The sequence below is a fragment of the Lepus europaeus genome, chromosome 7 (assembly GCF_033115175.1).
Source record: "Lepus europaeus isolate LE1 chromosome 7, mLepTim1.pri, whole genome shotgun sequence".
NCBI classification, from domain to species: domain Eukaryota; kingdom Metazoa; phylum Chordata; class Mammalia; order Lagomorpha; family Leporidae; genus Lepus; species Lepus europaeus.
Genome location: NC_084833.1, coordinates 97,080,929 through 97,106,148, shown reverse-complemented (window position 1 = coordinate 97,106,148; position 25,220 = coordinate 97,080,929). Strand labels below are relative to the sequence as shown.

The following is a 25,220-nucleotide window of genomic DNA, read 5'->3' as shown; positions in this document are numbered from 1 at the left end:
TGCGCCGGCCGCAGCGCGCCAACCGCGGCGGCCATTGGAGAGTGAACCAACGGCAAAGGAAGACCTTTCTCTCTGTCTCTCTCTCTCTCACTATCCACTCTGCCTGTCAAAAAAAAAAAAAAAAAAAAAAAGCAGTTTCTCAACTGGAATCTTCCATTACAGATCTTAATGTGGCTTCTAATTTCCACCAACTACAACATTCAGAGCAACAGCAGCTTATACAGAACTGCAAGTTAATTTTAGTTTTAACTAGATTCTAATCTTTTTTTTTGTTGTTTAAAAGAAATTACAAGTCTAAGACAAAATTGTGGGTTTTTGTTTTTTTTTTTTACAAATTATAGGATTGTTCATCATACTAAACAAAGTAGTGAAAATTTCCACATAAAATTTCAATAAAATACATTTTTATTTATTTTTCTTATTTGTGAGGCCAAAAGACATACAGAGAAACAGAAAGAGCTCTGCCTCACTGGCTCATTCCCCAAATGTGTCAAAGAGCCAGAGCTAGGTCAGGGCTGAATGCAATCCAGGTCTCCCACGTGGATGGCAGGAACCCAATTTCTTGAGCCCTCACTGCTGTCCCCCAACATCTGCACTGGCAGGAAGCTAGCGTCAGGAGCCAAAGCCAAGAGTCCAACTCACATACTACTCCAATATGGGACATAGTTACCTTAATAACTTGACTAAACACTCACAACCCAAATACAGTTCTTAAACATATGTTTTACCTAATTTTCTTGCCAAAGAAAACAAACTTTACAACAAAAGCATCAATAGCCATTTTAATAAACTGTTTAGAAATAAAAGTAATTCTACTTAAGTCATCCAAATTTTTACACATCAGATGTGATTCACCCAGTTTAGCTCATACTGTCATTTTCCTTTAAGATTTATTTATTTATTTGAAAGTCAGAGTTACAGAGAGGCAGAGGCAGAGAGAGAGAGAAGTCTTCCATCCGCTGGTTCACTCCCCAGATGGCCGAAAAGCCAGGAGCCGGGAACTTCCTCCACATCTCCCACATGGGTACAGGGGCCCAAGGACTTGGGCCATCTTCTACTGCTTTCCCAGGCCATAGCAGAGTTGGATCGGAAGTGGAGCAGCCAAGACTCAAACTAGTGCCCATAAGGGATGCCAGCACTGCAGGTGGCAGCTTTACCTACTCATAATGTCTTACACATGCTATACGTAATGACATTTACAGAACTTACCAAGCAATGACATGGCCAAACTGGATAAAGGAGACAGAGTCAAGCAATTAAAGGTAGTATTAATGGGAAATTACATACTTTTTCTTTCAAGTATAGCAATAGAGATCAAGTGGTTGCCCTTTAACCATCAAAGGAACATTAAATTTTAAACTTACAGTACTTAAAATCTGAATAGTGAAATAAATATGGAAATAATGTCCCATCCCTCAAATAGCCAAGATTCCAATCAAGAATATGAAATCTTGGCCGGCGCCGTGGCTCAACAGGCTAATCCTCCGCCTAGCGGCACCGGCACACCAAGTTCTAGTCCCAGTCGGGGCGACAGATTCTGTCCCGGTTGCCCCTCTTCCAGGCCAGCTCTCTGTTGTGGCCCGGAAGTGCAGTGGAGGATGGCCCAAGTGCTTGGACTCTGCACCCCATGGGAGACCAGGATAAGCACCTGGCTCCTGCCTTCGGATCAGTGCAGTGCACCGGCCGCAGCGGCCATTGGAGCGTGAACCAACAGCAAAGGAAGACCTTTCTCTCTCTCTCTCACTGTTCACTCTGCCTGTCAAAAAAAATAAGAATATGAAATCTTTATTTGGGGAAATTACAGTACACTGTAACAAATCTTCATTTATATTTCACATGCTACTCACTCTCATTCTTCAGCATTACTCTCTGCCAACACAAAAACTGAGAAGTCAAAAACAAGAACAATTACACTATTTCCAAGTCTCAAACAGATTTAATTTCCCAATAACTGAGCTCTTCTTAGACGTCTTACTGATTTCTATTTTAATTTGGTTGTAATCAGAATACATACCATAAATGCGTTCAACCTTTTTAAATGGACTTAAACTTACTTTATGACACAGCATATATTACACTAAGAAGACATCCTGTGAATTGAAGAATGCATATTCTGTAGTTCTCAGATACAGTGTTCTAAGATATCAATTGGGCTAAAAGTGGTTGACAGCATTGTCCAGTTCCTCGCTGTCTTTTCATTCTTGTTTTTTAATCAAATTGTTTTAACATTTGGTGACAAAAAGGGTTAAAATCTCCTACAATGATTTGGAGCTTGCTTTCTTTGCCACTCTCTCTCAGAGAATTCTCCCCTCATTCTCTTGCTGGAGCCCCAACTCTAATGGACCCTTTCTCTGTCACACCAGAAAAACTGCACACTACCCATGGGAGCTTTTCTACTCTTATGCCTGTGGCCCATCCTTGTGACAAAGCTGTTAAAACAGAAAACCTTATGATAGTTCTTTCTTGCACATTTTGACACCTAAAACTCTACTTTGCCTTACATACTTTCTAGATTATCTGGTTTACACTTTGTCCAAAATTTGTAATTATATGCAGGAAGGACAATCTATTAGTTTATCCCATCATATCAGAAGCTCCTGTGCAATTTTTTTCCAATTTTACTGTGTATGATGTCTCTGGAATACAGTATTAGTTCAACATACACAGAAAGACCAGGATTAATAAAAAGTTTGACAAACATGGCACTAACTAGAATAAATTCCGTGAGTCAGTAACTTCAGAGTCATAATATATGAGCAAGAGGAAGGTTATGAATAATACCAATTAAATGTTTAATTACAATTCTGATAGCTATGTTCCAGGTCTCCCACATGGGTGCAGGGGCCCATGGACTTGGGCCATCTTCTACTGCTTTCCCAGGCCACAGCAGAGAGCTGGATCGAAGAAGAGGAGCAACAGGGACTACAACCAGCGCCCCTAGGGGATGCCGGCCACTCAGATTTATATTTAAACTAAACTAAGTGTTCACACTAAAGGCAAATAATAAAAAAGTTTAAATAAAATAGAAACTATTCACTTGCTTAATTACTTTGTTTCCCACAAACCTTTTTTGTTCTTCTATAACTGACAGACCACAACACACAATGTAACCTACTCATAAGCTATCTCTAACCATCAAACTCAATAGAATTTTAAATATTTATCAAATCTCTCCTTGAGGGGCCAATATTGTGTTGCAGCAAGTGCCACCTGTGATGCCAGTATTCCTTATCAGAGCAATGGTTGGAGTCCAGTGCAAAAAGTTTGTGAAAAAGAGTATATATGTGTGTGGTACCCTGTAATTTTTTTTCCAATCCATGTATACTTTATGTAATATCAAATCAGGGTTAATTTATCTTCTCAAACACCTGCCATTTCTTTTAGCAAAAACCTTCAAAATCCTTCTGGCATTTTTTTAAATATGAAAATCCTTCGAAAGCTTTACAGAAACACATATTATGAAGGAACTATATGTGAATTTCACAAACTTTTTGCACAAAGTAATTTTCACTTCATTTTTCCATGAAGTTTTTGAAGTTACTTCTTTTTTTTTTTTAAACTTTTATTTAATGAATGTAAATTTCCAAAGTACAGCTTATGGATTACAGTGCCTCCCCCCCCCCATAACTTCCCTCCCACCCGCAACCCTCCCCTCTTCCGCTCCCTCTCCCCTCCATTCACATCAAGATTCATTTTCAATTCTCTTTATATACAGAAGATCAATTTAGTATATATTAAGTAAAGATTTCAACAGTTTGCACCCACATAGAAACACAAAGTGAAACATACTGTTTGAATACTGGTTATAGCATTAAATCACAATGAACAGCACATTAAGGACAGAGATCCCACATGAGGAGCAAGTGCACAGTGGCTCCTGTTGTTGACCCAACAAATTGACACTCTAGTTTATGGTGCCAGTAACCACCCTTGGCTCTCGTCATGAGTTGCCAAGGCTATGGAAGCCTTCCAAGTTCGCCAACTCTGATCATATTTAGACAAGGTCATAAAAGACAGGGTGAGGATAGTAATCAATGATCCTAAGAGTGGCATTAACCAGGTCTGAACAATTACAGCATTAAGTGGGGAAGAGGACCATCAGTACACACAGGTTGGGAGTAGAGCCATTGGAGGTAGAATAGAGGTTATGATTATGAAGGAATGAGGCCCAAGTGCGCTAGACAGGGTCTAGAACAAAGGACAGAGTCATTATTAAAGGAGCTAAGAAAGGTGCTGTCTAAGCTACAATTAAGTTTTCTGATTGAGAGGCAAATAGAAGCTGATAGAAGGGGCTTAATAATAATCTATTGGGCTTTAGGCCTTGTGAGTTAAGAGGCCCAGACCTATCTATCTCTTCACATGGGGTACATCCTAAGGGAGGTGTGAACCTCCTAGGGGAAGGCACTCTGTTGACTTTCATTACTTAGCTGGCCTGGGAGGAGAGCTGGCCAGGTAAAGGCAGGGGGCATCTCTAACAAGAAATTTACAGTCCTGCCTGCAATGTTGCTGACCCTACTTGACCATCCCCTCAGCTGCAGTGGTCACTTTGGAAGTTGGGCTGAGTGAAGGGCTTTTCAGCTTCGAGCCAATAAGATCTGTGGCTCTGACCTGGGCATCCTTCGACTCCAGGGCAGGTCCATTTCCAGTGATCCAACTCTTGGCAGAGCTGCCAGGGCTCTTCACAAGCTGACTTCTGCTGAAGCCCAGGCTTGCCACATTGAAAGCCACTGCAGTGGACTGGCCTGTTGGGTCTCCTTGAGGGCAGATCACTGTACAGATCAGCCATTAATAGGCCTGCCACCCATTGCTTCTGATGCCTAGCTTTCTTTTCCTCCTGGTTTGTGTTAAAGCAGACCAGAGGATGCAAGTCAAGGGAGTGCCCGTGTCCCATCTCTAATCTTCGGTGGCCTGAACTACAAGTCTATAGTCACAGGCATGTTCTGTAGTTTTTCTAAGGTAGACCATGCCCATGAGGAAAATTATATTCTCACTTAAAAACTATCTTTCCCTTTGGTCTGAAAGGGAAGTTTTTCCTGTTTACTGTTTACTTCGCTGATGGCGAAGTAAATCTAGCTAAGAAATTATAATTTAAGCTCTTATTTTGGCTATGCTATTACAGAAAAATGTTAGCCATCTCTTTTATAAGGTCTAAAGATTAAATTGTGCGTCCTACAGATTCCTTCATAATAGAATTAGTTTCCTACCTTGAAGAGAATAGAGAAATGAAAGAACAAGTTGGGCTTAGAATAGAGAAATGAGGGAGCAAGTCCTAGATCGCTTGCTGACAATAGCAATATTACATGAATACTTAGCAAACAGTTTCAACCATACCATTAGATAACAACTTAAGAAAACATTTACCAGAAGGTCCAATGCCTTCTATAAATTTTAAGAATCATATATTTGGAAACACCTCTTAAATATCTAACATGGTGTAGTTTGTTTAACCAGTAAACTTAAGCACAACCATATAAAATGTTTTTAGTTTCTTTCTACCAAAGAAACTAAAGTTTCTTAACTAAAGTTAAGAAAGTTACTTCTTAAACAGTATATTATCATTATCCATAGTCACCTAGCAGTACAACAAAACATCGAAACTTCTATCAAACTATAGCTTAGTACTTGTTTATCAACTTTTTCCCAACCTTTCTTTCCCTACTCTCACCAGCCTCTGGTAACTACTATTCTACTTTGAACGTCTATGGGATCAACTTTTTGATCACGTATGTGTGAGATCATATAGTACTTATCTTTCAGTACCGGCCCCATTTCCACTATGAAAATGACCTCTGACTCCATTCATGTTGCCAGTTACAGAATGTCATACTTTCTCCATAACTGAACAGCATTCCATTGTGTATTTGTAACATTTATCAATTCATGGACACCTTAGGTTCTTTCCTGTCCTTAGCTATTAAGAAAAGCACTGCATTCAACATGGGAGTGCCCATGTCTCTCTGGTATCCTGATTACATTTCTTTTGGATACAAGGGGTATTCAGAAAGTTCATGAAAAATGTACATCATCTTTTATTATTATTATTTGAAAAACAGAGTTACACAGAGAAGTAGAGACAGAGAAAGAGGTCTTCCATCCACTGGTTCACTCCAAAGACGGTCGCAACGGCCGGAGCTGCGCTGATCCGAAGCCAGGAGCTTCTTCCAAGTCTCTCATGTGGGTGCAGAGGCCCAAAGATCTGGGCCATCTTCTACTGCTTTCCCAGGCAACAGCAGGGAGCTGGATCAGAAGAGGAGCAACCGGGACTCAAACTGGTGCCCACATGGGATGCCAGCGCTTCAGGCCAGGGCTTTAACCCGCTGTGTCTCAGCGCCAGCCCCGCAAATTATCTTTAATTTTTTATTTTATTTTATTTTTTTTGGGGGGCAGACAGAGTGGACAGTGAGAGAGAGAGACAGAGAGAAAGTCTTCCTTTGCCGTTGGTTCACCCTCCAATGGCCGCTGCGGCCAGAGCGCTGCGACTGGCGCACCATACTGATCCGATGGCAGGAGCCAGGTGCTTATCCTGGTCTCCCATGGGGTGCAGGGCCCAAGCACATGGGCCATCCTCCACTGCACTCCCTGGCCACAGCAGAGAGCTGGCCTGGAAGAGGGGCAACAGGGACAGAATCCGGCGCCCCGACCGGGACTAAAACCCGGTGTGCCGGCGCCGCAAGGCGAAGGATTAGCCTAGTGAGCTGCGGCGCCGGCTCCCACAAATTATCTTTTAATTCCATTCCTCCACAAACTTCTTGAAGTACTCTTGTGTATCCATTAGCAAAACTGCTTGGATCATATGAGTTCAATGTTTAATATTTTTGAGGAACTTCCATATTGTTTTCCTCAAAGGCTAAACTATTTTATATTCCTATCAACAATATGTGAGGGTTCCCTTTTCTACACATCCTTGCCTGAGTTTGTGATTCTTTGAAGAATAGTCAATCTAACTGGAGAAAAATGTTGTCTCATTGTGGCTTTAATTTGCATTTTCCTTGCTGATCTGTGAAGTTCAAACCCAGAGTTTTTCATTCTTTCCTCAGTAAAGCTTTGGGTATGGTACTATAGATTTTTTCAATGAAAGAAATAAATGAGTACCTTAAGTGGCTACATGGATATAGAGATCTCAATATAGTATGAAAAAATTGTCCTTCTAAGTAGTCCAGCAGGTTCTTTCAACCTGAGATAATCAGAGCTATAAATAGCATCATTAAATAATCGCTTCTTGGCATTTGCTTAGGCTGTATAATTTATGATGTGTGCCACTCAATACAAGCATGCCATAGGAAAAACATTTCCTGCCTGGAGATCACTCTTTCCCTCAACTTCTCATCAGAGAAGTTCCTAGAAAACTATAAAGCCATCCACATTAATTGGAATGAATCTAAGTATAAATGAGCTATAGGCCTGCTTTTGAAGAAGATTATGAATCATTCCACTACTAAATACACTTTTGGCAGAACATATAAGCCCAACACAGATGTGAACACATCATCTTGCCAAAACAATTATTTCATTCCTGGTTAAAAATAACTAAATTTTTCTTACTGAACTTACTAAATGACAAAAAAGAAAATGGAGGAGCAGACAGTGCAAGTACTATCTAATACTTTTTAGATTGCTTCTTCAAGTTGCTGTATTGTGGAGACAACAATAGTCAAGAGGCACTGTTTGTTTAGGAGCATTCGTGCTGGTGATGATAAATCCCATTTGCTTCTGCCTCTGCCATGTTTCCAATCCCCAACTGAAAACACACACAACTTCAGGAAAGGGTCTGCACAGTCTTTTGACCACACTAATTTGTACACATACCCTCTATCTCACCACTACTCAGAACCATACTCACACCTACCCAAAACAAATGGTATAGCATTAAACCAGACTGAACTCACTCTAAATAAAATTACTGATGATTCAAAACAACAATGTTTCTAGGGAATCTTCTCAACCATTGTTAAAAGATTGTGACTAACTTAAATTTTTCATTTAAGGGGCTCGCAATGTAGCACAGTGGGTAAAGCCGTCATCTGCAGCACCAGTATCCCATAGGGGTGCCAGTCGAGTCCTGGCTGCTCCTCTTCCAATCCAGCTCTCTGCTATGACCTGGGAAAGCAGAAGATGGCCCAGGTGCTTGGGCCCTTGCACCTGCATGGGAGACCCAGAGGAAGCTCCTGGCTCCTGGCTTTGGATCGGCCCAGCTCCAGCTGTTGTGGCTATTTGGGGAGTGAACCAGCAGAAAGAAGATCTCTGTTTCTTCCTCTCTTTCTCTCTGTAACTCTGCCTTTCAAATAAATAAATGAATATATCTTCAAAAAAATTTTTTTCGCTTAAATTCTGGTTGAGGTTTTTTGGGGGAGATTGCTTCGATTAGGAGGAGACATAGGATTATATAAAGAATAAAGGTCTTAGAGATCACACATGTCCAAGAGACAGAAGGATAAATTTATGTTTAAAAACAGGTTCACAAAATGGATGGGACATTTAAGACACTGTTTGGGATACCTGCATCCACATCAGAGTGTCTGCATTGAAGTCCCACCTTCACTTTCAATTCCAGCATCCTGTTAATGCATACCACGAGAGGCACTTGATGGCCCAAACACTTGTCCCTGCTAATCATGTGGGAGGCCTGGACTGAATCCCTGGCACCTGGTTTTGGCCTGGCCCAGCCTGGGGATGTTGTGGACAACTGGGGAGTAAACCAGCATATAAGATTAATATCTTTCTTTCTCTCTCAAATAAATTTAAAAATTATTTCAAAAATAAGAATTTCATCCAAGATATTTACTCTGTATCTGACCTAGCGCTTCAAAATCCATAGATAGTCTCATGTAAGGTAAACCTATTCAGTAAACAAATATTTATTAATCTTTTACATTTTTTCATCAGATGGTATGGTCTCAAATTGAGATATAGAACCTTATTAGAAAGATTTTTAAAAATCACCCAGGTTGGAATTAAAATTCCCATTCTTTTTTTTATTTCTTCATTCATTTAATTCAACAAACAGCTATTCAGAACCTACTCTAATAGGCAACCCTGACAAGTACAACACAAAAACACATATTCCTTGCCTTCATAAAGTTATACAGTATCATGGGAAGAAACAGGATATGACTGTGCAGTGTATTCACAGCAATAAGCACAGGTGCTCAGAAGTACACTTTGGAACACAAGACTTTTGTCCCAGAAAAGTGAACTACCCATTACTGTAGAGCCTCATCAAACAAAAGCAATGGCATTCACGTGTAGTAACCTGTCTGTGAAATTCCTATTTATAATTTAAACTACAGTAATTTTTATACTCTCCAGTTTGGGAGAAACAAACCAAAACTAGTTAGGTGGAAACAGTTCTGATTTTTGCAGCTAAGTGACATCGATGGGAATCCCATGTTTTTGTATCCATCAGCTGCTCTTTCAGACTATTTTTTCAAGGATGTTTGTACAGCATACAGTCTTAGAAGACAGAATGCTAGAAACAGTGTCTTCCATGGAGGCAGAAGACAAATTTCTTTCCTGACCAGAATAAAGATATGTCTCCCTTGGGAGTGAAGGTTGGGCAGGTTTCCTAGCAGTGCTCTTTTAAGACTGGGAGCTTCCTAAGCATGGAGTTTCTCAGCTGTAAAACAAGTCCACCCTGGACAGAACTGACCAATGCCCAGCTCTGCATGGCCTCTATGGGACCGAGGAGGCAGTAGCACCAAGGCCACAAGGGTCAACTCTTCCACAAGTTGTGCAGCAATAGACATTTAAGTGTGACCAGGTAACCTGTTAATCTGCAGGTAGGGTAAAATCAGGCTTTCATAGCTCTGGATAAATACAATTAATTCACTCCTTCAGTAAATGAATAAGAAAAGCCAACTACCTCCACAGTTTCTGCCACAAAACAAGGTTAATGTTAGGAGAGCAAGAGAGTTACCCAGTATACCACTCCTAATCATGATGTGATTATAAATGCATTATAAACAGACACTCAAACATCTATGTAAGTAGTTTCCAGAATACTGACAGCATATTCTCAGACAATAAAAGACCTCTTTCCTCCTTTTTGTGTAATGAGGAGAATTAGAAACGACAAAGTATTATTTTGGAAAAGAACCAATACAAATACTTTGTTCAAGTTACTTAATAAAATGGCTCTGGAGCTGCCAAATATATATTATTAAGTATGCTGGAAATTGTGTCGACCTAAAAAACACTGAAAAAAAAAAAAATAACAAAGACTGTAAGAGTCACTAAAAGCCAGGTTCATAGTTTCTTTAAGAAAAGCGTTAAGTCACAAGATTTTGGTGGGCAGTACAGACTAATAGAAATTTATCCACTCTGATTTGCAAAGTTCTACTTTGTAAAAATTTCAGCAAGTAGGACAACAATTCAATTAGATCAAAATATGCAGAGAAAACAAAACAATGCTGATCCAGATCACAAAAAAGCACATTACTTAGCAAGTTCTACCTAAGTGTTTTTGGAATATGCAATTATTTCCTACATCAAACATTTGGAAATTAGTGTACCTTCCAAAATTAGGTATCACAGCAAGGAAGATAAAACTCCTCTAATTCTCACATCCCTTAACAACCAAGAGATATGAAAATGCAAACAGGTGAAAGAATTATCTTACTCATGATACCCAAAAGATGTAACAGCAGATAGACCATTTTAATTTAAGAAAAAATTTAAGTAACCATTACTATTTTTAGATCAACCTTGCACAGACTGCCACTGAGAAAGTAATTGCTTTACTGATTCTTATAATGTGAAGGGAACAGACCAATGAGAAGGAAAACTGTACCAAGACAAACCATCCACAAACATTTAAGCTTCATCCTTTCCTTGCTTCAGAAAAAGCTGCAGTACGTGATTCTTATTTTATGCATGCCTAATGCTTAAGAATGTCTTCATGTTTTTTCAGTGCACTTACAGAGCCCAGTTAAGGCACTTGTTCCAGAACATAAATCTATGCACCACAAGAATACCACCATGTTGGCTTTATTAGAAACGTAACAAAGCAGCACTTTATTTTCAATCACTTATTGTGCCAAATGAAAACCAGCAGATTATGTGCCCAACAGTAAGTATATCAAGGCCGTCTGTCATCTCTGTTCTAAGAGCTAGCAGGCAAGCTAAAAGAAGAAAAGCAACCAAAAACAGTAACAGCCTTCTAGGGGTAAATTATACCCAGAGACTGATGAACTGTTACCTGTGCACTAGAGATAAACTTCTTTGTCCTATGGCAAAACACTTCTGGCTTGAAAAATAAACAACAACAAAAACTCAGTTTATTAAAACTGAAGTCATAAGTGTTTCTAATCATATTGTGCTAAGAATTCTATTTTAGGTTTTATTTTATTTTGATCCTAGGCATGAAAGTGCTGTCAGTAAATGGCATCAGAGAGGTTCAATTAAAGAAAATGACCCCTTGCTAAAAACAAGAATTATAACTTCTACTATGCAAACAATGCTGCACAAGATCAGTAAGTATTACCCAATCTCAAAGAGGTTCACCTTTGTACAGTCAATGTACCTACCAGAAGCCACAGAGTGACATTTTGTGCCACTCTAACAAAACACCTGAAAAAAGGTAATTTGCACAGAACAAATTTATTTTGCCCAGTTCTGCAGGCTAGGAAATTCAAGATGAAATGCACTAGCATTTGGTAGAATGGGACAGGAGAGCATTCCAGCAAATGGCTTATGTGAAGTCTCTTATAAGGGTCTTTCCTCATGTTATAATCACCTCTTAACACTATCACACTGCCAATACCTACATTTGAGAGCACACATTCATACTGTAATAGAGTCTAATATCAAAAAGGTCATACCACAACTACGATGCTAACAATTATAGAGTCAAATACAATCCACCATTAATAACCAACAAAAAAAAAAAAAAAAAGAAGAAAAAGGTTGTTGAAAAACTGCCAAGCTTCTAGATGACAAACAGTGTATTTCATTCATTAAGAGTTATTCACGACTATTCAAACACTCACACATACACACTCAAAATACTCCACAACATTGTATTCTGTCAAGACCCAGAAGAGACTGAAAAACTAATGCAGGAGCTTTTATCATTAAAGATCAAATAAAGCAACTCAACTAGAAAAAAAAAAAAAAAAAAACACCAAAGAAGATAGCTAAAGAAACAAAAAGAGTTCAGTTTCCTAATAACTTATCTTTAATTTATTTTACAAAAACACCAGTCTGTGACAGATTGGAAGTTAACACATTAATGTTGGGGCAGACATTCAGCCTCCTGGCTAAGAAGCTGGTTAAGACACCAGCACACACATCAGAGTACTCCAGCTTGACACCCAGCTCCAGGACATGACTCCAGTTCCCTGTAATGCAGACCCTGAGAGGCAGTAGTGATGGGCTGGCTTCCTGCCACCCATTTGAGGGACCTGGAAAGCATTCCTAGGTCTCAGCCCTGGCTATTGGGGGGTATATGAGAAGTGAACCAGTAGACAGGAGCACTGTCTTTCAAACAAATTATTTTTTTTAATTTTTGTACTCTCTTCAGTAAAGACAACTTGAGAAACACTGCCCTAAAGACATTTAAAGTTAGGGGCTAGCACTATAGTGTAGCAGGTAAAACTGCCTACTGCAGTGCTGACAACCCATATGGACACCTGTTCCATTTCTGAACCAGCTCTCTGCTATAGCCTGGAAACCAGCAGAAGATGGCCCAAGTCATTGGGCCCCTGCACCCATGTGGGAGACCCAGACAAAGTTTCTGGCTCCTGGCTTCGGATCGGTCCAGCTCTGGCTGTGGTGGCCATTTGGGGAGTGAACCAGCAGACAGAAAACCTCTCTCTCTGCCTCTGCCTCTCTGTAACTCTGCCTTTCCAATAAACAAATAAGTCTTTGAAAAAAAAAAAAAAAAAGAAAGAAAGAAAACAGACATCTAAAAGTTAAATTATCATGAAATTTGTGTACTGCTTTTAGTTTATATATACAGGTACACATATATACTACATATTTATACACACCCACACAGACACACATATACTTATACTTTACTGCCACTATAATAAGCCTGTCTTAATACATAGAAATCCTGGCTTCCAGTTAAACTTCCTCAAATGCCACAGCTCTAACTTGCTAGCACTAGCTCTGAAGAGGGTCTAAATTATTTTCACATTCCCCCTACAGTACCTAGCTTTCAGTATTCAATTAACCAGCTGGCAGATTACACAGAGGCTCAGACAGCCAGCAAAGCTAGAGTACTTTAGAACAAATTTGTTCCTAGAATATTTCAATAAAAGCAACTATGTATAGCAACTCAGCATGTAACATTCAAGTTGCACAATAGTTCTTCCTTTTGAATTGTGAAGAAACTTAAATTGTATCTAGAGATCGAAGCACAGGATGCAACAAAAGGAAAAGGCACCTACAATTCTGACAAAAGAGCATATATTCCAATTCTGAACAACTCAACATTTGAGATCACCCCACCATTGCTCATGTCATAGTATCAAAAATTCAAAGGACAGTCGTTTTGTTTTACAGAGCTTTTCCTTTGGTTTAATACAACTGAACATTATATAATGCTCTCAGACACAAAGTTATGACAATTTCAGTAACCAAAAATTAAGAGATTCACCGGAACATATTATTAAACACCAAGAAACAAAGAAAAAGACTAGCAAAATAGATCATCAGAATCCAGGGGTCAGTGGATTGAAGAAATAAATGATGGCTTCAAGACAATGAAGATCAACTTTGAATCTTTAAAGGTAGATTAAGACATGAAAATATTAGAATGGGAAGAAAACAACCTAGCAAGGATCCTTCCATAAGTGGAAACTCATACCAGGAAGAATGGGTCAGTAGGATAATAAGTAGGAGCTAGCTTGTAACACCCAATTGAAAGGAAAACCTAATAAGGGCCCAGTGCTATGGCTCAGTAGGTTAATCCTCAGCCTGCGGCGCCGGCATCCCATATGGGCGCTGGTTCAAGTCCCAGCTGCTTCTCTTCCGATCCAGCTCTCTGCTGTGGCCTGGGAAAGCAGTAAAGGATGGCCTAGGTCCTTGGGCCCCTGCACCCGTGTTGGAGACCAAAGGAAGCTCCTGGCTCCTGATCAGCGCAGTTCCAACTGTTGCGGCCACTTGGGGAGTGAACAGCAGACGGAAGATCTCTCTCTCTCTGTCTCTCCTTCTCGCTCTAACTCTGACTTTTAAGTAAATAAAATCTTTAAAAAAAAAAAAAAGGCCAATCACAGGAAAAAAATACCAGTTCGACCAAAGTTCACAGATGACCCAAAAAATACACTGGATATCAATATAACAAGTTTATCCCACAAGCCAATTAGAAGGCAACAAAGGGTCTGACGGCAGAAGAATGACAGTTCTAGTGGAAAATAAAAAAGAACACTTGATGACATCACTAAATGGAGAAATTATGAAACAAATCATGAATAAAAACACACAATCATACTGACACAAGTAAGACAAGCCTAGGTAAAAATCCCCATTTGCCACTTTACTAACTCTGGTACATTAGGCAAGTAATTCAACCTTTCAAAGACTCTGCTTCTTAATTTGTCAAGCTATTGTGCAAGTTTGAATAAATGCAATCTCTAAGGTTCATGGCAAGTTACAGAAAACCGATATGCTAATCACTTCACATTACTCTTTTTAAAAGATAACAGTGAAAAATTTCTAGAAATAAACTAGCATGGTTTACTTTTAAGGAAATCCAGTTACAGAGACAAAAAACAGCTAAACCAACACTTTCCTAAAACAACTGATCAGCATGCTCACCACTCTCCCACAAAGGTATTACTTTCTCTCACATCCATTTAATTTTATTTATTTAACTTATTTATTAGAAAGGCAGAGTTACAGAAAGCGAGGGAGAAACAGAGAGAGAAATCTTCCATCCATGGGTTCACTCCCCAAATGGCCACAACCATTGGGGCTGGGCCAGGCCTAAGCTAGGAGCCAGGAGTTTCATCTGAGTTTCCCTGGAGGGTACAGGGCCCAAGCATTTGGGCCATCTTCAGTTGCTTTCCCAGGCACATTAGCGGGGAGCTGGATCTGAAGTGGGGTAGCCAGGACTCAAATCGGCACCCAAATGGGATACTGGCATCAAAGACAGTGGCTTTACCCACTATATCACAACACCAGCCCCTCTCATATCCATTTTAAACATACAGGGGCTGGATTTGTGGTGTAGCAGATTAGGCCACTGCCTTTAATGCCCACAACATCCCACATGAATGCTGGTTCAAGTCTCTACTTCCGATCTAGTTTCCAGCTAATAAGCCTAGGAGGACAGTACTTTTGCCACCCACATGGGAGACCCAGATAAAATTTCAGGCTCCTGCCTTCGACCTGGCCCAGCCCTGGCTGTTATGGCCATTTCAGGACTGAACCAGGGAATGAAGTACCTCTGTATGTCTCTCCCTCTTTCTCCATAAATTTGCCTTTCAAACAAATAAAAAAAACTTTGAAACAACAACCAGGGCCGGAGCTGTGGCTCTCTTGGTTAATCTTCTGCCTGTGGCGCCAGCATCTCATGTGGGCACTGAGTTCTAGTCCCAGTTGCTCCTCTTCCAGTCCAGCTCTCTGCTGTGGCCCAGGAGGGCAGTGGAGAATGGCCCAAGTGCTTGGGCCCTGCACCCTCATGGGAGACCAGGAAGAAGCACCTGGCTCCTGGCTTCAGATCAGCACAGCGCCAGCCGTGGTGGCCATTTGGGGAGTGAACCAACCGAAGGAAGACCTTTCTCTCTACTTCTCTCTCTCACTGTCTATAACTCTACCTGTCAAATAAATAAATAAAAAAAAATATATATATATAAACAACCAAAAAAAACAGTATAAGCATTAACCACACCATAGTTATCTTCCATACAAAATCTTTTAGAAATACAGTGCATTAATATCCATATTATTATTAATATCCATATTATTAATTACTAATGTCCACATTATCAATATCCATATTGTAAATTAACAGTGTATTATTATTACCCATATTGTAAATTAACTGAAAAGAGAACTCTACCTAGAAAGATCACCAATACCATTTAATGCTTCTACATGAAATAACTTACTATTAAAATCATCTTTAGGGGACAGCGCTGTAGCAAAGTGGGTTAAAGCCCTAGCCTGCAGCATCTGCATCCCATATGGGTGTTGATTCGAGTCCTGGATGCTCCACTTCAGATCCAGTTCCCTGTAAATGCACCTGGGAAAGCAGCAAGGCATGGCCCAAGTATTTGGACCCAAGTACCCACATGGGAGACCCAAAAGAAGCTCCTGGCTCCTGGCTTTAGATTTGTTCAGATCTGGCCATTGCAGCCATTTGGAGAGTGAACCAGCGGATGGAAGACCCCTCTCTCCCTACCTCTCTCTTTCAAATAAATAAAATAAATCTTTAAAAAACACTTTTATGGGGGTCAGCACTGTGGCATGGAGGGGCAAGGACTCCATCTGCAGGACCGGCATCCCATATGGGCGCCAGCTTGTGCCCCAGCTGCTCCTCTTCCAATCCAGCTCTCTGCTAATGGCCTGGGAAAGCAGACAAGATGGCCCAAGTGCTTGGGCCCCTACACCCATGAGAGACCCAGAGGAGGCTCCTGCTCCTGGCTTCGGATCAGCCCAGCTCCAGCTGCTGCAGCCATTTGGGGAGTGAACCAGCAGATGGAGAACCTTTCTTTCTGTCTCTCCCTCTGTCTGAAACTCTACCTCTCAAAGAAATAAATCTTAAAAAAAAAAAAAAAAAAAAGTTTTAGAGGCCAGCATTGTAGCACAATGGGTTAAGCCAACTTTGATGCTGACATTCTATGTAAGTGGCATCCCCTTTGAGCACTGATTCAAGGACTGGTTGCTCCACTTCCAATCCAGATCCCTGCTAAAGTGCTTGGGAAAGCAATGGTCCCTGCTAGCCATGTAGGAGACACAGATGAAGCTCTTGGCTTCTACCTGCCCCAACCCGAGCCATTGCGGTCATTTGGCGAATGTATCTGCAAATGGAAGATCTCTCTCTCTCTCTCTTTCTCATCTTTTAAAATAAATAATAAATAAATCTTTTTTAAAAAGTATCTTCAGTTCTATTTATAACCAATCAATTCATTATTACAAGGCATTATGGTCTGATTATATCAGAACTTATATTCTTCTGAATTCATCTTATCTTACAAAATGCTCAGCAAAACACTACACACAGAGAGTTAGTAAATATTTGGCTGTAATATGTACTTGACCTGTCACATCATCATAGGGTATAGTTCTCCTTAGATCAATGTTAAACATGGAGAATGTGAAAACTGCTTTATCAACTCTGCCTTCATCAAAAAGGAAAGTTTGTTTCCTGATGCTATACCTGAAATAAATGGTACACATCATCTTTTCTTTTTTATAATACATCCCAATTCAGAACAAAAAAGCCTTGTTTTCCATATGGCTACCTGTGACAATGTCAGGCATGAACCTAAGATTCTTTATCAAATGGAAATATTAACAGCCAACATTAGACAAGACTTCTCTGTGTACACAAGCTGTGGTGGCTGCTCATCATCATACTAACTATGCCAAACAGACATGTTACTAGCCCCATGTTATAGAGACAGATACTAACATTCAAATTAGACCGCAGACCAGAAGTAATCCACTACTCTCAGCATTCTTGTTGCCATGGTTTTGCTGTTTCTGTACTCTTCACTTAAAATGCTTTTCTCCTTTCCTAGTAACTCCCATATCTAATCTTTACTGCACAACTTCCTTTTGGACATCTTCTCTACTAAGGTACCAGTTCTAGAGCCTTAAAATATTGGCTGAATGAATCAATGAATGTACAGAAAGCCAGGATTCTGTACTGACATTGTTGGTTTATTAATCTGGTACCCTTCAGGTCAACTTGTAAGTCACAAGACACCTAGTACAGTCTGTTATACCTCCTGGATTCAATGATCACTGCTGGAATGGAAAAAAAGTATGAAGGAAGAGAGAGCAAAAAGTAAAGTAATAAGAGGCACTAAAACCTCAGCTCCCAAGTTTCAGAATCTTAATTTGAAACTTGGAATATATTTGTAAAATTATCAATAAGCTTTATAGTTTGCTAATCTGTGCTTAAAACTAACGATGAGTTCCTATAACACAAACACAGAGTTAGAAAGAAGATAATGTGGGGCCAGCGCTGTGGCATAGCAGGTAAACTTGCCGCCTACAGTGCCGGCATCCCATATGAGCACCTATTAGAATTCCAGCTGCTCTACTTCCGATCCAGCTCCCTGCTAATGTGCCTAGAAAAGCAGTGGAAGATGGACCAAGTGTTTGAGTCCCTGCACCCACATGGAAGACCTAGAAGAAGCTCCTGGCTCCCAGCTTTGGATAAGTCCAGCTCCGGCCATTGTGGCCATTTGGGGAGTGAACCAGCATATGGAAAACCTCTCTCTGTCTCTGCCTCTGCCTCTCTATAATTCTGCTTTTCAAATAAACCTTTAAAAAAAAAAAGATAATTTAAGTTTCTAGGTAAATGGGATCTAGAATCAATTCTAATTCAATGAATAACCTGAGTATCATTCACTTTTTTTACGATTTATTTATTATATGAAAGAGCAAGAGAGAGAGCATGAAAGAAAATCACAGAAATTTCCCATCCCCTGGTTCATTCTTCAAATGGCCTCAATAGTCAGGTCTGGGCCAGGCAGAAGCCAGGAACCAGGAACTCCATCCAAGTCTCTCTCCTGGGTGGCAGGAGACCAGCTATATGGACTATCTTCTACTGCCTTTCCAGGCACATTAGCAGAAGTTGTAGTGGAAGAAGCTTGCACCACAAGTAGCAGCTTAACCCACTGTGCCACACTGCCAGCCCTCATTCAAATCTTAACTAAAACTAACCTATGTTTAAGGGCACTTGGTGAGCTAAAAATTGAATCTAGTCTTGTTCCCAAGGATTTATAAAGTATAAAAGATAAAAGTATATACTTAGACATTTTATCCTCACATTTAAGAAAACAAATGCTTCAAATTTTTAACTTAATCACTATGGTTACATATTCATACTTTTTTGGGGGTTTTTTTTGAATAATTTTTTTATTTTTTTTAGTAAATATAAATTTCCAAAGTACAGTTTATGGATTACAATGGCTCCCCACACACACAATTTCCCTCCCACTCGTGCCCCTCCCCTTTCCCGCTCCCTCTCCCATTCCATTCACATCAAGATTCATTTTCAATTATCTTTATATATAGAAGATCAATTTAGTATATATTAAGTAAAGCTTTCAACAGTTTGCACCCACACAGAAACACAAAGTGTAAAAATACTGTTTCAGTACTAGTTATAGCATTAATTCACATTGGACAACACATTAAGGACAGATCCCACATGAGAAGTAAGTACACAGTGACTCCTGTTGTTGACTTAACAATTTGACACTCTTGTTTATGGCGTCAGTAATCTCCCTAGGCTCTAGTCATGAGTTGCCAAGGCTATGGAAGCCTTTTGCGTTCGCCAACTTTGATCTTATTCCGATAGGGTCATAGTCAAAGTGGAAGTTCTCTCCTCCCTTCAGAGAAAGGTACCTCCTTCTTTGATGGCCCCATTCTTTCCACTGGGATCTCACTTGCAGAGATCTTTCATTTAGGTCTTCTTCTTCTTCTTCTTCTTTTTTTTTTTTTTCCAGAGTGTCTTGGCTTTCCATGCCTAATATACTCTCATGGGCTCTTCAGCCAGATCCGAATGCCTTAAGGGCTGATTCTGAGGCCAGAGTGCTATTTAGGAAATCTGCCATTCTATGAGTCTGCTGTGTATCCCGCTTCCCATGTTGGATCCGTCTCTCCCTTTTTAATTCTATCAGTTAGTATTAGCAGACACTAGTCTTTGTTTGTGTGATCCCTTTGACTCTTAGACCTATCAGTGTGATCAATTGTGAACTGAGATTGATCACTTGGACTAGTGAGATGGCATTGGTACATGCCACCTTGATGGGATTGTATTGGAATCCCCTGGCACGTTTCTAACTCCACCATTTGGGGTAAGTCTGATTGAGCATATTCATACTTTTAAACACTATTTCCCTGGAGGTCAATTCTCTACACACTCAGCAGCCATCAAAACAAACCAAAATAAGTCTCCACCCTGTGGTGGGTGATCAACCAACCTTCTGTTATAGCACTAAGGCTGGATTGCTCCAGATGTGCCCTCTCCTGTACATCTCTTACTGCTCTATCACACAGGATTCCCTGTCCATTACTAGGAAAATCTCATTGACAAGATCAATGCAGTGAAAGACAAACAGAAAAAAGAATGTGAAAAGGCAGCCTTCTAGAAGACACTCACATCCAAGTCTGACATATTCTTATTATACTGCAAGTGTGTACACACAACAGGTAACCCAAAATTATATACACTGCTGTCAGTTACAACATTACCCAGTAACAGAAAGTAAACTACATGCAACTGATAGTGAGTATGACTCAGCAACCATATATGTTTAAAAAACCAACTTCACCACCACTACTCTGGACAAGTCGTTTAAAAGTCTTTGCACCCTCCTTTGTGAAATGTTAAATATCATTATCTACCTTCCCTGTCATGAGGAAAAAACACAAATATTTACGACAAAACCTAAATAAGTAAATATTGTCACAAAATTAATGATACCATTACTGGATAAATTCCATGTATTGTGCAGTCCAATGTTGCCCCTGGTTGTAAGCCCCAATTTAGTTCTACAAATCTCCCTTTTCCATGGAGACAAGAACAGAAAAAGACCATCAAGATAAAGAGGATAAACTAAGTATTGAAACTAGTCCTCTTGTACGTCTCATACACTATTTGAAGACAACTGTTAAAAGGGAGCAACAAGGGCCGGCACTGTGGTGTAGCAGGTAAAGCCGCCGCCTGCAGTGCAGGCATGCCATGTGGGTACCAGTTCGAGTCCTGGCTGCTCCTCTTCCAATCCAGCACTCTGCTATGGCCTGGGAAAGCAGTGGAACATGGCCCAAATCCCTGGGCCTCTGCACCCGCATGGGAGACCCGGACGAAGCTCCTGGCTCCTGGCTTCAGATCGGCACAGCTCCAACTCGCTCACTCGCTCTCTCTCTCTCTCTCTCTTTCTTTCCTTCTCTCTCTGTGTAACTTTGACTTTCAAACAAATAAACAAATCTTTAAAAAAAAAAAAAAGGTGAAACAAAAAATTTGAACAAAGGAAGCAATGTCTGAAAAAACATTTATGTGAGTAAATGACAGTACTGTCTTCCATTTTGTGTATGGTTTCTCTTTCTTTATCAGATGTATCATTAATAATATGAAGTAAAGGAAAGAAGCAGCCTCCATTCAGTGATGGCTGCAGTGTAAGTACAACACTAAAATATAAAATGCAAGTGCTAAGGCTAAACTGAAAAGCCGATCAACACCATGAATTCAGAATCAAAACCAACTGCCTTAAAAACATGAACATCAGGGCCACATTGAGGCGTAGTAGGTAAAGCCGCTGCCTACGATGCCAGCATCCCATATGGGTGCCAGTTGCAGTCCAGGCTTCTCCACTTGTGATCCAGATCCCTGCTAATGGCCTGGCAGCAGAAGATCACCCAAGTATTTTGGCCTCTGCCACCCAGATGGGAGACCCAGATAAAGCATATAGCTTCTGGCTCCTGGCTCCGGGTTTCAGCACAGCTCAGCCCTGGATGTTGCAGCCATCTGGGGGTAAACCAGCAGATGGAAGATTTCTCTCTCTCTCTCTCTGTAACTCTTTCAAATTGAAGATGAAGAGGAAGAGGAGGAGGAAGATCAAGATCAAGATCAAGATCAAGATCAAGAAGATGTGTATTTCAGCGCAAATAAGTATTGATTTTAAAAATACAAAGGTGGATAACAGGTGAATTTCAAAAGACTACTGAGGCAACAGAAAAACTAAGCACTTTGTTTTCCTATTACTATTTCAGCTAAAGAAACAGTAACTTCAACTGTGGTGCTTTTATGTATTACTAGGGAATGTGCAGCAAGAAACAGAAAAACAATACTTGATCAACAGTTTAAAACTGATCAACTACCAAAATGTTTCTCACATTTGAAAAATATGCCATTTCAAATTTACTTAATAAAAACAACAAAAAAAATCAAGCAGATACTAATAGACAGAACTTGGTACATTATAGCACAAATACAGCTCGGGAAAACAAGTTAACATCATTGCCACTAGATAGTATCACTTACTACCTAAATTACAAAGCTGGGCCTGAACAGATTTTTCATTTACAGTCAACTAAGCTATTTATGCTCACAATAATAGCAAGTCCAACAATAATGTTTAAATAATTTTAAGTCCATCAGGTAAATCTTACGTAAGTTCAAAATATAGGATACCCAAGAATAAACCCTATATCCCAGCATGTAAGTCACACCAAACAAAGCTAGTGAAATAAGGAATTTAATAATTCACTTGGTTCAAAAATCTAACATGTTTTTCTACTGCAAGTCTCAGAATTTCATTAAACAATGAGTTGGCCCTCATTTTTTATTCAAATCACCTTAAACAGATGACCACGAAAGAAGGCATACAGAGAAGGCAGGAGAATATGGAAGGAAAAGCACATCTGCATGTGTACCTAAAAGTATCCCAGAAAACAGGTGCTTTATCCAGGTTATCTCTTTTTTTGTTCTTCCTAGCAGGTCACTATTGAAAAACAAAGGATCTACAGGAAAATTTTCAATAAACCTTTATAAATATCCTGATAAAGTGCAATTTTATTTAAAAGTCTTGCTCTGGGGGGCCAACATTGTGGAGTAGCAGCTTAAGCCACCACCTGTGATGCCAGTATTCCATGTGGGCATCAGTTCAAGTCCCAGCTGCTCCACTTACTTTTTTTTTTTTTTTTTTAAACAATTGCACTTTTTTTTAAAGATTTATTTAAAGTCAGAGTTACAGAGAGAGAGAAGGAAAGGCAGAGAGAGAGAGTGGTCTTCCATCCACTGGTTCACTCCCCAATTGGCCACAACGGCCAGAGCTATGCCAATCCGAAGCCAGGAGCTTCTTTTGGGCCTCCCATGCAGGCACAGGGGCCCAAGGACTTGAGCCATCTTCTACTGCTTTCCCAGGCCATAGCAGAGGGCTGGATAGGAAGTGAGCAGCTGGGACTAGAACTGGCACCCATATGGGATGCTGGTGCTTCAGGCAGCGGCTTTACCCACTGCACTACAGCACCAGCCCCTGTTCCACTTCTGATCCAGTTCCCTGCTAACAGCATGGGAAAAAAAAGTTGAGGAGAGCCCAAGTATTTGGGACCCTGCCACTCACATGGGAAACCTAGAAGAGGCTCCTGGCTCCTGGCTTCAACCTTGTCCAGCCCTGGCTGCTGAAGCCATGTTGGGGGTCAACCAGCGGATGGAAGAGCTCTCTGTCTTTCCTTCACTGTAACTCTGATGGTCAAGTAAATAATTAAAAAAAAAAAAAAAAAAAGAAAAAGAGTTTTGCATGGTTCCCAAAAGCTAAAGCTAAAGCAAATATCTCATTATGAGTAAAACTCCAGGGGTGAGCACTGTGGTGTAGTTGGTAAACCTGTCACCTTCAACACCAGCATCCCATATGAGCACTGGTTTGTGTCCCAGCCACTCCACTTCTAAAACAGCTCCCTGCAAGTGGCCCAGGAAAAGCAGCAGAAGATTGTTCAAGTACTTGGCCCTGTGCACCCATGTGAGAGACTTGCAAGAAGCTCCTGGTTCATGGCTTCAACCTCCAGCTGTGACAGCCATCTGGGAAGTAAACCAGCAGATAGAAGACCTCTGTCTCTCCATGTCTCCCCTTCTTTCTATAACTCTGATATTCAAATATATATTTTTTTAAAAAATAGTAAAATTCTAGTTTTAAAATGTTTAAATAATTACAGCAGTTCCTTAAAACAATGTATTCAGAAAGCAGTATGTTAAGAATTACAACAAAAGATCCTCATGCCATAAACCATGGGAACCTCATCACCTTCCATAATGTTATAATCATGATTCTGGCTACTTTTAAAACACAGCATCAAAAAACCAGTTAATAAGAGTAAAGTTGCCAACCTCTTAGAGTCTCCAAAGTTATGAAAAGCAATGAGAATTCTTTGGTACTTATTCTGTGTTTAAATATGGGAGAAGAGAATAAAAATTCCCTCCAAATTTGACTTACTTCTAAGTTCCCTAAAAGGCAACAAACAGCAAACAGTGAAAAGACATAACAGAAGATCCTACACTTGAAGTCAACTTACCTCTAAGGCATTCTTCTCTTTAAGATCCAACCCAAACACATTGTGTCGCTTCACCTTCAGGAAATCAGCATCAGGTCCATCTTCTTCCTCCTCATCTCTGTCCAAGAACTCCACAGGAACTTCCTTTATCTTCTGTGCCTCAGTAGCACCAGGGACAGATTGAATTTGAGACCCTTTTGCTTTTCCCAGCTTTTCTTCTTCTTCTTCTTCTGCTTCTTCTTCTTTTTCTCCTCCTTCTCCTTCTCCTTCTTCCTGTTCTTCATCACTGGTAACATTAGACAGTCTGTCCTCTGAACTGTTTCGTCTTTCCCTACCATTCTGAAGAATGGACATTTTCTCATTGAAATAGGCTCTGAATTCTTCTACTTCATCATTGGTAAGGGAGGCAGCCCCTGGCTCACCCACTTTATCGGCTTGGCGCATGACCAATTCTTTGGTGGACTGTTTCTGCATTTTCTGAAGAAATCTTACGCGTGGTGCCACAGCAAGACCTAGAGATCTTAAATATGGGGAAAATGAAAATAATTATTTTCTCAATAAACTGATAGTATGTTTGTGGGTATTACAGGACACCTCCTCAAGGGTAGAGATCAATTTCTAGAACTTTTTAAATAAAAACCTTCCTCTGAAACACACAGCAATGCTAAGAGGTTAGAAGATACAAAAGGCAAGCCAAAATACATTCAATACCTGTCAGAAACCATTTTAGATGCCCAGTTAAAGAGCACTGGACCAAAAACAAGATTAGAGTTCTAACATTAGACCTGCCAATTTCCAATTCATCTGTCAGCTTCAGCTTCCACACAATATGAAATAATAATACCTTTCAGGCCTACCTCACAGTCGTTGTAAAGGCTGAATTAACTTTCATATACAACAGCACTTTGTAACTATTAAAAGCAGCTGGAAAAGACATGGCCATGAAAGAAGAAAACACAGTTCTGTGCAAAGAGGAACTGAAGTACCATCCTCTTCTGAAACAAAGTATGGCACAATTACTGCCATAATAATGGATTTGAGAGGCA

The 25,220-nt window shown here is 40.1% G+C and overlaps 1 protein-coding gene across 1 annotated transcript in view; it reads right to left on the bottom strand.

Annotated features, from left to right (window-relative positions):
• The window catches only part of DDX10 (DEAD-box helicase 10), a 305,207-nt gene that overhangs the window by 213,505 nt on the left and 66,482 nt on the right, over positions 1 to 25,220 (bottom strand). The window contains exon 13 of the mRNA XM_062196969.1: positions 24,196 to 24,694. Within this exon, the coding sequence (XP_062052953.1) occupies positions 24,196 to 24,694 (499 nt within the window). The remainder of the gene's footprint in view (positions 1 to 24,195; positions 24,695 to 25,220) is intronic.